The 13099-nt window shown below is 38.6% G+C and overlaps 1 protein-coding gene across 6 annotated transcripts in view; it reads left to right on the plus strand.

The window, feature by feature from the left end:
- The window catches only part of GIGYF2 (GRB10 interacting GYF protein 2), a 145914-nt gene that overhangs the window by 40517 nt on the left and 92298 nt on the right, over positions 1–13099 (plus strand). For all 6 annotated transcript variants that reach the window (XM_045794109.2, XM_045794111.2, XM_045794112.2 and 3 more), the window contains 2 exons: positions 165–260; positions 11505–11616. In XM_045794109.2, coding sequence (XP_045650065.1) covers positions 165–260; positions 11505–11616 — 208 coding nt within the window. The remainder of the gene's footprint in view (positions 1–164; positions 261–11504; positions 11617–13099) is intronic.

The raw sequence follows: 13099 nt of genomic DNA on the forward strand, positions 1-13099 counted from the left end.
TCAGAATATGTAGGTACTACTGAAGGTAATGGTGGTTGAATAAGCTTTACTTTATATTTATAATAATCACCAAGATATAGACAAAAGAGTATTTTTTCTTGTTTTATAATTTTTGTAATTGGAGGGATAGCATTAATTTCATGGTCATGTGTTTGTTCATACAGATACCTTCAGACCTACTGGATAAAGAATTTCTGCCTATCCTACAGGAGGAGCCTCTGCCTCCGTTGGCTCTTGTACCCTTTACAGAAGAAGAACAGGTTTGTGCCTAGCTTTGAGCCTTAGGTCAAAACCTTGTTCCTTTCCACCGAGTCATGAAAATAGGAAGTTACTATTTAGGCCCTAAAGCCCTCCATCCCCATGGGTCTGCTTCCTTCTTTCTGTTTACTTGAAAGCGTGGATGCCTGTCTTAGTTGGTGAGATTCTGCTTTAGTTCTGAAGCTTTTTGAGTATTATATAGAGGTAAGGAAATGTTTCTAGATCCTTAAGGACAATGGGAGGTAGGGCCTTCTTTTCAGAAAAATACAGTTTTTCGGAAGTAATTGGTAACCTGAATTCTCACCAATGCATTCTTTTTTTTTTTTTTTTTTTTTTTAAGATTTTATTTATTTATTTGACAGAGAAAGAGCATAAGCAGGGGGAGCGGTACGCAGAGGGAGAGATCCTTTGCCTCTTTGGTTAGGTTTATTCCTAGGTATCTTATGGTTTTGGATGCAATTGTAAAAGGGATCGGCTCCTTAATTTCTCTTTCTTCTGTCTCATTGTTAGTGTATAGAAATGCAACTGATTTCTGCACATTGATTTTATATACTGCCACTTTGCTGAATTCCCGTATGAGTTCTAGCAGTTTTGGGGTGGAGTTTTTGGGTTTTCCACATAGAATATCACATCATCTGTGAAGAGTGAGAGTTTGACAACTTCTTTGCCGATTTGGATGCCTTTAATTTCTTTTTGTTGTCTGATTGCCGAGGCTAGGACTTCTAGTACTATGTTGAACAACAGTGGTGATAGTGGACATCCCTGCCGTGTTCCTGACCCAGGGAAAAACTGAGAGCTTTTGTATCATTGAGAATGATACTTGCAGTGGGCTTTTCATATATGGCTTTTATGATATTCAGGTATGTTCCCTCTATCCCTACACTGTGAAGAGTTTTCATCAAGAAAGGATGCTGTACTTTGTCAGATGCTTTTTTGCATCTATTGAGATGATCACATAGTTCTTGTCCTTTCTTTTAGTAATTAGTGTATCACTTTGGTTTGCAGATATTGAACTACCCTTGCAGCCCAGGAATAAACCCCACTTGGTCATGCTCACCAATGCATTCTACCACTAAGGGAAAAAATACAGCTCTTCAGCTCAAAATGTGCTTAAAAATGTGCTCTTCTGTCACTGATTTTTGTTTATGATATTGTGACGTAGTTAGATTTTCGGCTGGAAAGTAGATTTTGTGTTGTCTTTATTTATGGTGTGCTCTTTCCAAAGATAAATAAGAGTTTTTGATTTCAAGGAACTTACGGTAATTGTAGTAAAATGGATAAATAAGAACTTTGTTGGACTGTTGGAATGCCACTTTATTGATTCATTTATTTTTTAAAGATTTATTTATTTAAAGAGAGGAGAGAGTATACGTGCATGAGAGTGGGGAGGGGCAGAGGGAGAGGGAGAGAATCCCAAGCAGACTCTACACTGAGCACGGAGCCTGGCATGGGGCTCGATCCTATGACTGAGATCATGACCTGAGCTGAAACCGAGAGTCCAACGCTCAAGTGACTGAGCCACCCAGGCGCCTGTGAAATGCCACTTTAAATGAAGAATCATCATTGCTTGTTTTGTTTTTTATTTATTTATTTAAAGATTTTATTTATTTATTTGACAGAAATAGAGACAACCAGCGAGAGAGGGAACACAAGCAGGGGGAGTGGGAGAGGAAGAAGCAGGCTCATAGCAGAGGAGCCTGATGTGGGGCTCGATCCCAGAACGCTGGGATCACGCCCTGAGCCGAAGGCAGATGCTTAACCGCTGTGCCACCCAGGCGCCCCTGTTTTTGTTTTATAAAACAGCTTCCTTGAGACATAATTCATGTCATAATATTCAGTCTTTTAAAGTATGCAGTTTGGTGTGTTGTATAATTGTGAGTTGTATAACCGTCACAACTGTCTAATTCCAGAACATTTCATCATTACTTTTTGCGACAACCCTCTTGCCGTATTTTGCATGAGGAAATCACTCTAATAAGAAAGAGACATTTATTGGAAGATCTCTATTACAACTGTTTTAAGTTCTAAGAAAGGTGTGATACTAATCTCTTGTGATTTTCATTGCCATAGTGTCATAAACAGTTTTGTTTATGATTTCTTCTGAATGAGGCTAGTTCTGTCTTTTTTTCACGAAACCCAGTATCATCTAGAATCATCAGCAGATATTTTTATTGCCAGAAGGTATTTACTAGTATAAACATATGAGAAAGAAAGGGTACTGTCTCCAGTGATGGCTGAAAAGTTCCTTTTCATAATTTGCCAATTTCCTTTTCCAAGTAGATTTGATGTATGGCAATATTTTGGTTTAATTTTTCTTAAAAATATTTTTACTCTGAAGTCTTTCAAATAGACAAGTATAGAGAATGTTATTACAAATCCCAGTATATTATAATTGAGATATATAAATCTTAAAATTATTACATATTTATGCGTGTTTTTTATTTTTTAAGATTTTATTTATTTATTCGACAGAGATAGAGACAGCCAGCAAGAGAGGGAACACAAGCAGGGGGAGTGGGAGAGGAAGAAGCAGGCTCCTAGCAGAGGAGCCTGATGTGGGGCTCGACCCCACAACGCCGGGATCATGCCCTGAGCCGAAGGCAGATGCTTAACCGCTGTGCCACCCAGGCGCCCCAGTGTGTTTTTTGTTTTAAGAAATAAGATTTCTCATATTGTGGGTGTATCCCTCCCTTCTTACCTTCCCAGAGATTACTTTGAATTGGGTTATTTTTCTCATTTGTGTTTTAATATTTTCATTACATGTTTGTGTATCCATATGCCATAAAAGTTTCATTTTATAGGGTTATAAATATTTTAAAAGATTTTATTTTATTTTATTATTATTATTTTTAAAGATTTTATTTATTTATTCGACAGAGATAGAGACAGCCAGTGAGAGAGGGAACACAAGCAGGGGGAGTGGGAGAGGAAGAAGCAGGCTCCTAGCGGAGGAGCCTGATGTGGGGCTCGATCCCATAGCGCCGGGATCACACCCTGAGCCGAAGGCAGACGCTTAACCGCTGTGCCACCCAGGCGCCCCAAAGATTTTATTTTTTTGAGTAATCTGTATACCAGGTGTGGGACTCAAACCTACAATCCTGGGATCAAGAGTCACATGTTCTACTGGCTGAGCCAGCCATGTGCCCCTAAGGATTTTATTTTTAAGTAACTGCACCCACCGTGAGGCTTGAATTAACAACCCCAAGATGGGGAGTCACTCGCTCTACCGACTGTGCCAGTCAGGTGCCATTATAGGGTTACGAATTTTATATTGAAGATGGTATACTGTAGTTTTTATTCTGCAGCTTTTTTCTTTCAATGATTTTTATTTTATTTTTTAAAAATTTATTTATTTGTCAGAGAGAGAGAGAGACAGAGCATGTGTGTGCACAAGCAGGGGGAACGGCAGGCAGAGGGAGAAGCAGGCTCACCGCTGAGCAAGGAGCCCAATGTGGGACTCCATCCCAGGACCCGGGGATCATGACCTGAGCCCCAGGCAGATGCTCAACTGAGTGAGCCACCCAGGTGTCCCTCAGTAATGATTTTTATATTTATCTATGTTGATACACATAGTTTTAGTTTGTTCATCCCTGCTGTATAGTATTCCATATGTGAGAAAATCCATAGATTTTCCAGTCTCCTGAGGTTATATATTTAGGTTGTTTTGAAATTTTGCTCTTGCAAATTATGCTGCAGTAATCATTCTTAGAACCTGTGTTTTAAAATTGGAATTGTTGGATTTCGTTCTGTGTGTGTGTGTGTGTTTATTTTATTTATTTGAGAGAGAAGGAGCGAGAGTATGTGCGATTGTGAGGAGGGGTAGAGGGAGAGAGACAGAGAATTTTGAGCAGACCCCACACCGAGCCCGACATGGGGCTCAATCCCAGGACCCTGAGATCACAACATGGGGCTCAATCCCAGAACCCTGAGCCAAAACCAGCAGACAGAGGCTCAACCAACTGAGGCACCCAGGGACCCTGGTTCTTTGTGTTTTTTTAAACGCACAGATATGGGTAATGTAATGTGGGTATTGCTGCATTCGTTTCTATAGTGATTTAAGCCATTTTGCACTCTTACAGCCACTTACAAGAGGTCTCATTTTTATGCAACCCTCCAGCTGTGGTTTTTATAGTTTGGCTGAAACAGTGGTTGTGATCGTTGTTTTTTTGTATTTCACTAGTCACTAGCAGCTTGAGCACCTTTTAATATCCTTATTGACATTATGGTTTTTGATTTGCCTATGTTTTTTGTCCATTGTTTTACTGGATTGTCTGTCTTTCACGTTGATTTTACAGCTTCTTTATATTTTCCTTAATATCAATAAAATCTTAATATTGTTTTTAATGAAAGATATTCGGGCACCTGGGTTGCACAGTTGTTTAAGTGGTTGACTCTTGATTTTGGTTCAGTTTATGATCTCGAGGTCCTGGGATCGAGCTCTGTATTGGGCTCCACGCTCAGTGTGGTGTTTGCTTCAGATTCTTTCTCCCTCTCCCTCTGCCCCTCCCACTCATGCTCTGTCTCTCTCAAATAAATACATTTTTTTTTTAAAGACTTTATTTATGTGACAGAGAGAGCACAAGCAGGGAGAACAGCAGGCAGAAGCAGGCTCCCCACTGAGCAGAGAGCTGGACGTGGGGCTTGATCCCAAGGTCCTGGGATCATGACCTGAGCCAAAGGCAGATATTTAACCAGCTGAGCCACCCAGGCGACTCTGAGATAAATAAATCTTTAAAATGATAAAAATACTCGTATTTATTGTAGGAAATAAGGAAAGGCATAAAGGAGAAAATCTCACCCATAAACTCACCATATGGAGATAATTGTTAACATTTAGTATGTTTTTGTTTTTTTTTTTAAAGATTTTATTTGACAGAGAGACAGCCAGCGAGAGAGGGAACACAAGCAAGGGGAGTGGGAGAGGAAGCAGTAGGCTCCCAGCAGAGGAGCCTGATGTGGGGCTCGATCCCAGAACGCCGGGATCACGCCCTGAGCCAAAGGCAGACGCTTAACGACTGAGCCACCCGGCGCCCCAACATTTAGTATGTTTTATTGCAGTCTGTTTCCCTTGTGTACCTCTAGTTGTGAAAATATAGTAATATAGACTGTGAATCCAACAGCATATTAAAAGGACTATACACCGTGACCAAGTGGGATTTATTCCCAGAATGCAAGGGTGGTGCAACATAAGAAAATCATCGTAATAAGCCACTTAATAGAATGAATTAAAAACCACTCGATCATCTCAGTTGACACAGAAAAAGTATTTGACAAAATTCATCACCTTTCTTGACAAAATTCTCCGTGAACTGAGACCTCAGGGACCTCAGTGAACTGAGAACTCAGGGACCTTCATCATTATGATTAAGGACATTTATGAAAAACCCACAGCTAACATCATTCTCAGTTGTGGAAGACTGAAAACTTTTCCCCTAAAATTGGGAACAAGACAAGGTTACCTGCTTTTACTACTGATTCCAGCATTGTGCTGGAAGTTTTAGCCAGAGCAGTTAGGCGAGAAAAAGACAAAAAAGGCATCCAAATAGCAAGAGAAGTAAAATTATGTCTATTTTCAGGTGACATGATCCTACATATAGAAGATCCTAAACACAAAATCCCACACACAAAAAACTAATAGCACTGGTAGATGAATTCAGCACAGTTGTAGGGTACAGCATCAACACCCCAAAATCGGTTGTATTTCTTTTCTTTTTTTTTTTTTTAAAGATTTTATTTATTTATTTGACAGAGATAGAGACAGCCAGCGAGAGAGGGAACACAAGCAGGGGGAGTGGGAGAGGAAGAAGCAGGCTCATAGTGGAGGAGCCTAATGTGGGGCTCGATCCCAGAACGCTGGGATCACGCCCTGAGCCGAAGGCAGACGCTTAGCCGCTGTGCCACCCAGGCGCCCTGGTTGTATTTCTTTTTTTCTTTTTTTTTTTTTTTTTTAGAGTTTATTTATTTATTTGACAGAGATAGAGACAGCCAGCGAGAGAGGGAACACAAGCAGGAGGAGTGGGAAAGGAAGAAGCAGGCCCATAGTGGAGGAGCCTGATGTGGGGCTCGATCCCAGAACACCGGGATCACGCCCTGAGCCGAAGGCAGACGCTTTAACCACTGTGCCACCCAGGCGCCCCCCCGGTTGTATTTCTATATGCTAACAATAACAGTCCTCAAAGGGAATTAAGAAAACAGCTTCATTTATAATAGCATCAAAAATAATAAATAGCAACAAATTTAACCAAGGAGATGTAAGACTTTTACATAAAAACTACGGAATACTTTTGAAAGAAATTAAAGAAGACCTAAATAAGTGAGAAGCCATCAGTGTTCATTCCTCCTTGGAGGACTTAACATGGCTAATCAGTCTACTATTGGTGCAGTCCCCATTGAAACCCCGGCTTTTGGGGTAGAAATTGACGAGTTGGTCCTAAAATTCATATGGAATTGCAAGGCACCCCAAATAGTCAAAACAATTTTGAAAAACAAAGTTGGGAGACTCATACTTCTTGATTCCAGAACTACTACAAAGCTACAAGTGATCAAAACTGCAGTATATAAAAAAGAAGCAAGCAAACAAAAAACTGCAGTGTAAGGATAGACATATAGGTCAGTGGAATAGAAGTCCAGAAATAAACCGAATTTTCCATACACTAAATTGCTTTCAAGAAGCTTCATATGAGGATATCTCTTTTTTTTCACTGATGACATAACTGCAGCATTTTACTATTAACTTCTGCCATGTTCAGCATTTTTATATTTTCAGATTTATTTACTTATTGTTTGAATAAGGAATAAATTATGTGGTTTGAAAATAAAAATTTACGGAACAGTATGTAATAGAAGATTGCTTTCCCATCCCTTCCCTCAGCCGCCAGTGTCCCTTTCCTGAAGGCAGCAAGTGTTAGAAGTTCATCATATATTTTTCCAAGGAAATATTAAATATGTCTTCCCCCTTTTATACAAGTGATGGTGTACATTAAGCATTGTTCTGCGCTTCCAACATTGAGTAATTTTATTGAAAAAATTCTCCTCAAATTTGGCAAAATGTTCTTCTGTTGTTTTAGTTTGCATTTCTTTCCCCAGTGTAGTGAAAAGTTTTTCAAATGTTTGCAGTTATATTTAATTTTTTGTTCTTTGTTGATTTTTGTTTGGATAGTAGTCTTTTTCTAGTTTATGTATGGATTTATGTGGGCTAACCCTAATCCTAGCCTGTTTTCTAAATTTTTAAATTGCACTTAATGCCTAGGTATACCAGTTTTAATCTTTTGTGATTATCTTACAATTTTAAGGTATTTATACATATTTTTAATAATTTTTTTATTTTTCTTATAATTATTTTTTGGATTTCTTAGAGAGTAAATGGGCCAGAAAAGCTTTTTAACATATAGGGAGGAGGACTTGCTTCTAGTTACCAAAACATGATAGACATTTTTATCAACAGAATGAGTAATTGATTTATCCAGAAACATCCTGTAACACTTCTAAGAAATTAGTATTAGTAAGTGCCAAATAAATTTTTTGAAAAATCAAAGATTATTCAGCAAAGTGCTGCTGGTTAACAGTTTGAAAAAGAGTCAAGTTAGGTTTGCACTCTACCTACACAACGAAAGTAGTTCTGGAATGACTAAGGTGGTAAATCTTCATTCTGCTTTTATAATGGAAAGGTTTATTTTAAGGTGCTAAGATGGTCTGGGTAGATACTATGGTTATGGTAGTTACAGAAGATGATCAGTGTCCATTTTTGGACTCATTTAAAGTGTATCATTTTGGATTTCCTGACATTTATTTGGTATCCTATGTTTATAAAATATGCTGGCATAGGGGCACCTGGGTGGTTCAGTTGGTTAAGCCTCGGACTCTATGATGGTGGGTTAGGTCATGATCTTGTGGGTGGTGAGATTGGTTCCGTGGTCAGCGGGGAATCTTCTTGAGATACTCTCCCTCTCCCTCTGCCCCTCCCCCCACTTACACACATGTACCTGTTCTCTCTCTCAAATACATCTTTAAAAAAAAATGCTAAGGTAGAACAGTGCTTAAAGCTGCAAAAGATTCATTAACATTTTGATGTTTGGGGGCGCCTGGGTGGCGCAGTTGTTAAGTGTCTGCCTTCGGCTCAGGGCGTGATCCCAGCGTTCTGGGATCGAGCCCTGCGTCAGGCTCCTCCACTGGGAGCCTGCTTCTTCCTCTCCCACTCCCCCTGCTTGTGTTCTCTCTCTTGCTGGCTGTCTCTCTCTCTGTCAAATAAATAAATAAATAAAATCTTTAATGAAAAACAAACAAAAAAACATTTTGATGTTTGTCCTTTGGTTGACCAGGCAACCCCTTTAGGGATTGTTTAGATATTTGAAGACAGGAATTTGCATATTTTTTCACTCCATGACCCTTATGAGGGAGGTGAGTATTTCTGATAACCTAAAAAAGCTTCTTGCTGCATATATTAAGTTTCCTAAGGGAGATATTTTATCTTTAAAATGCAAGTTAGTTTTGTGCTCTTTCTATATATCTGTGTGCTTTCATGTATGTATAAAGTAGAACAAGAAAAAAAACATTTTTTAAAAAAGTTTATTTATTTAAGTAATCTCTACACCCAACGTGAGGCTCGAACTCATAACCCTGATACCAAGAGTTGTATGCGCTCTGACTGAGCCAGCCAGGCATCCTGGAAAAAACTTTTCTTAAAACAAAATTGATGCTTAAACATGTAGTCAATGTTTTGGATTGGCATTTCCCTCGAATATATTTCTCAGTTTGAGAAGCATGACTCTTTACATACCTGCTACCTAATTTAGATTGTTGTGTTTTGTTTATTTGACATCAAAGAAAATTACTTTATGCATTTTTGAATAGATAATACATGTGTATATATATATATATATAAACAATTCAAAATGCACATATAGTGAAAAGCAATTGTGTGAATCACCCTAATTCTACCTACCTACTGTTCCTCAGGAGTAGCCCCTGTTTCCATTTTCTTGTGTTTCTTCCCAGGGGTAGTTAATAAGTCTGCAACTACTTACATATTTATTCCTATAAACACACATAAACATAAATGGCAGCATGCTGTGCACATAGTTCTACACTTCACTGTTTTCACCTAAACATCTATTGAGGAGATGATAGCAAATACTTGTTTAGCTTTTAATGTGTCAGACGCTGTTTTAAGCACTTGTCATGTCATGTGTTAAGTGCTGGCAGCGACCCATGTAGATGTAAATATCGTTCCTATTCACTTTATCTAGATGAGGAAAACAAGCACAGAGAAGTGGAGTAAAGGAGCCACAATTCAGTTTTAGGCCGTCTGGCCTTTCTGTTCTCCTTACTACAGCTATGATTTATATCTTTATTGCAGTTTTTGTGGATCAGAATTGGTTGAATATTAGCGAGTTCATATGGTTCAACCTAATAAATAGAGTTGCCTCATTTTTTTTTTTAAAACAACTGTATTGAATTCCACATGTAGATGGCCATGTGCTTGTTTTTTTTTTTTTTTTTAATAAGTCAGGTCTGTGCCCAATGTGGAGCTTGAACTAGTGACCCCAAGATCAAGAGTAGCACAAGCGCCCCATGATTTTTATTATTTATTTATTTATTTATTTATTTATTTATTTATTTATTTATTTATTTATTATAATGATTTTTTATTATGTTAGTCACCATACAGTACATCCCCGGTTTCCGATGTAAGGCTCGATGATTCATTAGTTGTGCCCCATGATTTTTAAATTAGCTCTCATTGGTTGATACTTAGGTGGTTACCAATTTTGATTTTACAAATAGTTCTGCAGATTAAGATCTTTTTGCTTTTGTGATTTTTCACATGTGTTACAAGAGAATTGTGTCAAAGGGTATAGACATTTAAATATACTTTGAGAAACTGTCTTCCGGAAATGATAGAAGTTTGCACTTTCAGCTGCATTGTGTGAGGGTGTAGAAGAGCATATGCAAGTTGCCCTGCATCCTATTGATAGGTACATTTGAGTTTTATACATTTTTGGTAATGTGTTCAATTGCATTGGATCCTGTCATACATGATGCAGTTAGCTCTGAGCTCTGTTTTTCCGGTGTTAGAATATATGAATCTAGCTTTTGGGACTTCATAGTCTTGCTTATGACCCTGAGATCATGACCTGAGCTGAAATCAAGAATTGGATGCTTAACCAACTGAGCCACCCAGCTGCCCCTCCATCCAACTCTTAAGCCTCACTTCTTGCCCCTCTGCCAGGAGGGCCTTAGCTACAGCCATGTACAAGTTGCATTTTCTTCATTGTACCACAGCTCTCTATTTTTGCACAAATGTCTGTTAGGTTCTAAGGGTACAGAAAGTATTTGAGTAAGCATATATTCCAACATTCTCTGAGTTTAAAACGCTGTTGCAGATTTCTCCTTCAAATAGTCAGGATTTTTATATTTTATAAATCATTTTCAAGATTTAAAAAATTGCTTCTTGCTTTACCTTTTCCTAAGACCTATGTATTCCATTTGTCCAGAAGTGTCAACTAGACATATTTTTGGCAACCAGGCTTCCTGTGTTCTTGTGTCTTCTTCTTCATGTTTGAAGGTTTCCCACTCACTACTGTCGTAACTGTATTTGACCCCGTCCAGATTGGCTGTGGGTGCAAGTTTGGGCTTATGACTGAGAGATCGGGGTTTTGTTTATTTTTTTCAAGCGTTCTTTTCCCTTCCCCATTAAGATGGTCTTATTTATGTAGATTCTTATTTGGCCCTTCCTTATTTATATATGATTCTTGCCATTCTATTAAATACTACTTGGAGTTGCTAATTCACATTAGTTAGCAGAATGAAGCAAAAATGATTATTTTCCTCCTTATCATGCTACTCTTGATTCCATACTTCTTTGTGACTATCTCATTTCCACCTTTCACTAGTTAAAGAATCCTTTCAAGCTGGACTTCTTTTACAAGTTTTCTCCATTACAACACATATTTACCCCATCTGCTTCTGGACACATACAGCGTTTAGAGATTATTTAATATTTCCTCACAAAACCTAGTATAACACATTGGTGGTCAGTGTTTGTTGATCTGAAATGTTAATTTGAGATTTACAGGTAAAATCAGGTTTTGGATCATCGTAAGATGTGGTGTAGTTACGGTTTCCTATTGCTTGTTGTAATGAGATGTCATTTTATAGTTGAAGTGGGAGATGGGGAAGAGCAACACAGATTTATCTGTTTCATCCATTTTTTCCTTCTTTTCTTTTTTTTCTTTTTTTTTTGGCAGAGAAACTTTTCCATGTCTGTAAATAGTGCCGCTGTCCTGCGATTGACAGGACGAGGAGGAGGAGGAACAGTGGTGGGGGCTCCTAGAGGTCGAAGTTCTTCAAGAGGGCGAGGTGAGCTTTCATGTGGAAAAAAAGTAATAACGGAGGGAGAGAGAAGTCACTTTAAACATATTTTAATACTTGATTTTTAAAAAACTGCTCTTTGACATTAACTGTATACTAAGTGTCCTGAATATTTGTTTTCTGAACCATTTCTCAGTGCATCTGCTCCACACACCCTGATTTGGAGCAGAGGAGGGTAATTCTTGAGTGTGAAGGATTCTAGATGGTCCTAATTAACTTTGGCAAAACCTCATCCGTATTCCTCATGCCTAGGGAACCTTGCACTTTGCCATAGCTCCATGAAGTGCTTTGGCTGCTGGAGCAGCACTGAAGTCCCCACAGGCCTCCATGACACAGGGTTTCTATATAAGGCGGTGTGCCAGGAGTATCCCCAGCCAGAGGGACGCTTTAGTAAAAGCTGTCTCATCAATACTAGGGCTATTTTAGAGGTAGAGCAAAAAATAATAAGCAGTCACTTATTTAACCTCTAGTTTTATAGATTTGTGTCTCAGAAGAATAATTATTATTTTGATATTACTTGTTCTTTTGCTGTCTGCTCCGTTTTGTGTTCATTGATTTTCTGCAACATAAGGATTTTTGTAATATAAACATTCAGCATTTACCTCTTAAAGTGATTAAATCATAGCAGTAGCCTAAACATATCCTGTAAGTTTTTGAAGAGGTGCTTTAGAAGTGGAGAAATTGTGTATTTATAAAGCCAGATGCCATTGTCTCCATATACCACACCACCCAGATTGGCATGATCAAGAGTGTGGAATATCTAAATTATTTTTTCTTAAAGTTATGCTTTTGAATAGAGTAATTTACACGTAGTCTTTACGGAGACTATATTAGATTATGCATTCCTGTGAAGAGGTTGCTTTCAGTCATCCATTCAGAATATGGGAATGCAGGTGTGGTGAATAATGAAGAGGCTAACTAAAGTTCTCCACTTGTAGGCCAGGTACTATTACCAAGGTATACATGGTTTTTCCTTCTGAATTTGTCAGTCTCTAGAACAGCGGTTTTTAACCTGAAGAGTTGTTAGAAGTACCTCTGCAACAGAATACTGAGTGGTGAGATTTAGGCGTGTGTGTACTTCAGAAGCTCACAGGCCATGCAGATTCCCACATGTAATTAGGTTCCCTTGGTCCAGAATTCATCTGAGATCTTTGCATCTTGGTGGTGCAGTGGTGTCTTGGAGATGGCTCTGGCCTGCAACTTGGGTGTTTCCTGTGTCTTTGTATAGTAGGCTAGTATCAGGGAGAGGTTATACTCAGGCAGCTTTGCCTCTTACGCTCTTTAGGGTAAGTCCTACAGAGATTATTACTCAAGAAGTGTGGCCCACAAGCCGGCTGTTTTATGAGCTTCAGGTCATCACCAACTTTGTGTACTGCAAATACTAACCAGTCTCTCCAAACAGTCTTTAAAAAATTCTGTATTGTGAAACAAAGATTGGTAAGTTTCTCCCTGCTTTGTAATTTCTTTGAAG

The sequence above is a fragment of the Ursus americanus genome, chromosome 1, assembly GCF_024610735.1.
Source record: "Ursus americanus isolate L20-20 chromosome 1, mUrsAme1.1.p, whole genome shotgun sequence".
Taxonomy (NCBI): Eukaryota; Metazoa; Chordata; class Mammalia; order Carnivora; family Ursidae; genus Ursus; species Ursus americanus.